This window comes from Penaeus monodon, chromosome 22 (assembly GCF_015228065.2).
Source record: "Penaeus monodon isolate SGIC_2016 chromosome 22, NSTDA_Pmon_1, whole genome shotgun sequence".
Taxonomy (NCBI): Eukaryota; Metazoa; Arthropoda; class Malacostraca; order Decapoda; family Penaeidae; genus Penaeus; species Penaeus monodon.
This window is the reverse complement of record NC_051407.1, coordinates 19999134-19999980: the sequence shown is the minus strand read 5'-3', so window position 1 is coordinate 19999980 and position 847 is coordinate 19999134. Positions and strand designations below refer to the sequence as shown.

The following is an 847-nucleotide window of genomic DNA, read 5'->3' as shown; positions in this document are numbered from 1 at the left end:
ATTAAGAGTCTAAAGGTAAGATATACAAAAGTAGTGATAGCGGAAATGGTAATAATAGATGCAACTTGTAACGTCTGGTTTGTGATAAACAGGAAGTAGAGTGAATAACATGAAATCTTCGACCAAACCGTTGAGTTTTTTTGTTCTGGAAGAGCAAAACAGTGCAAGAAGTTGAAGAAAATGAATTTGTTTTCCTGCCAAACATCGGAATCTTCATTAATGTTACTGCTGCTGATCGTACTTCTGACATGACTGTTCGTAATAATAGCAGGAAGAGTGATATTAACAATGGCGATATAATAAAATCCATAGAGTACTTGAAGAAGAAAAACAGAATGAGTTAATATGTTCTAGTCTAGAGGCGACATATACAAAACGAAAAAAGGCAAACGCTTAAACAGAAAAAGAGAAGAGAGGGCGAGACAAAAGAGAGGGATAAACAGTGGAAAAAAAGGAGTGCGATTCAGTAGAAGAAGAACGAACGAAATGAAAGAAAAAGACCAAGTGCAATAAAAAATCGAACGAAACTTAAACAAAAAAGGAGAAAAAAAAACTCACAAGAAGCTCCATTTCGCAGGCGGTGAGAACGTTGAGGGCAAGCTCCGCCTCCATCGATATGGTCGTGTTCTTGGGCGATGAACCTACCACCTGAGTTGTGGTTTGGGTCTGGTACTTGTAGATGTAGGTCCTACCGTCCAGGAACTTCATCTTGCCTCGACCTGTAATGCGGATTCAGTGCAGGAGAGGGGCAGGTCAGCGGGGGTTACGGTCATCGAATCCGTGTGTATTATGTCACTGGGCTCTTGGCTCATTGGGAATATCTAGTATGTATATTTATATCGATTAC

General features: G+C 40.0%; 1 protein-coding gene across 1 annotated transcript in view; it reads right to left on the bottom strand.

Moving 5' to 3' along the window:
- LOC119586980 overlaps positions 1 to 847 on the bottom strand; it is a gene marked incomplete in the record, with an annotated part of 81895 nt that overhangs the window by 67900 nt on the left and 13148 nt on the right. The window contains 1 exon segment of the mRNA XM_037935722.1: positions 559 to 719. Coding sequence (XP_037791650.1) covers positions 559 to 719 — 161 coding nt within the window.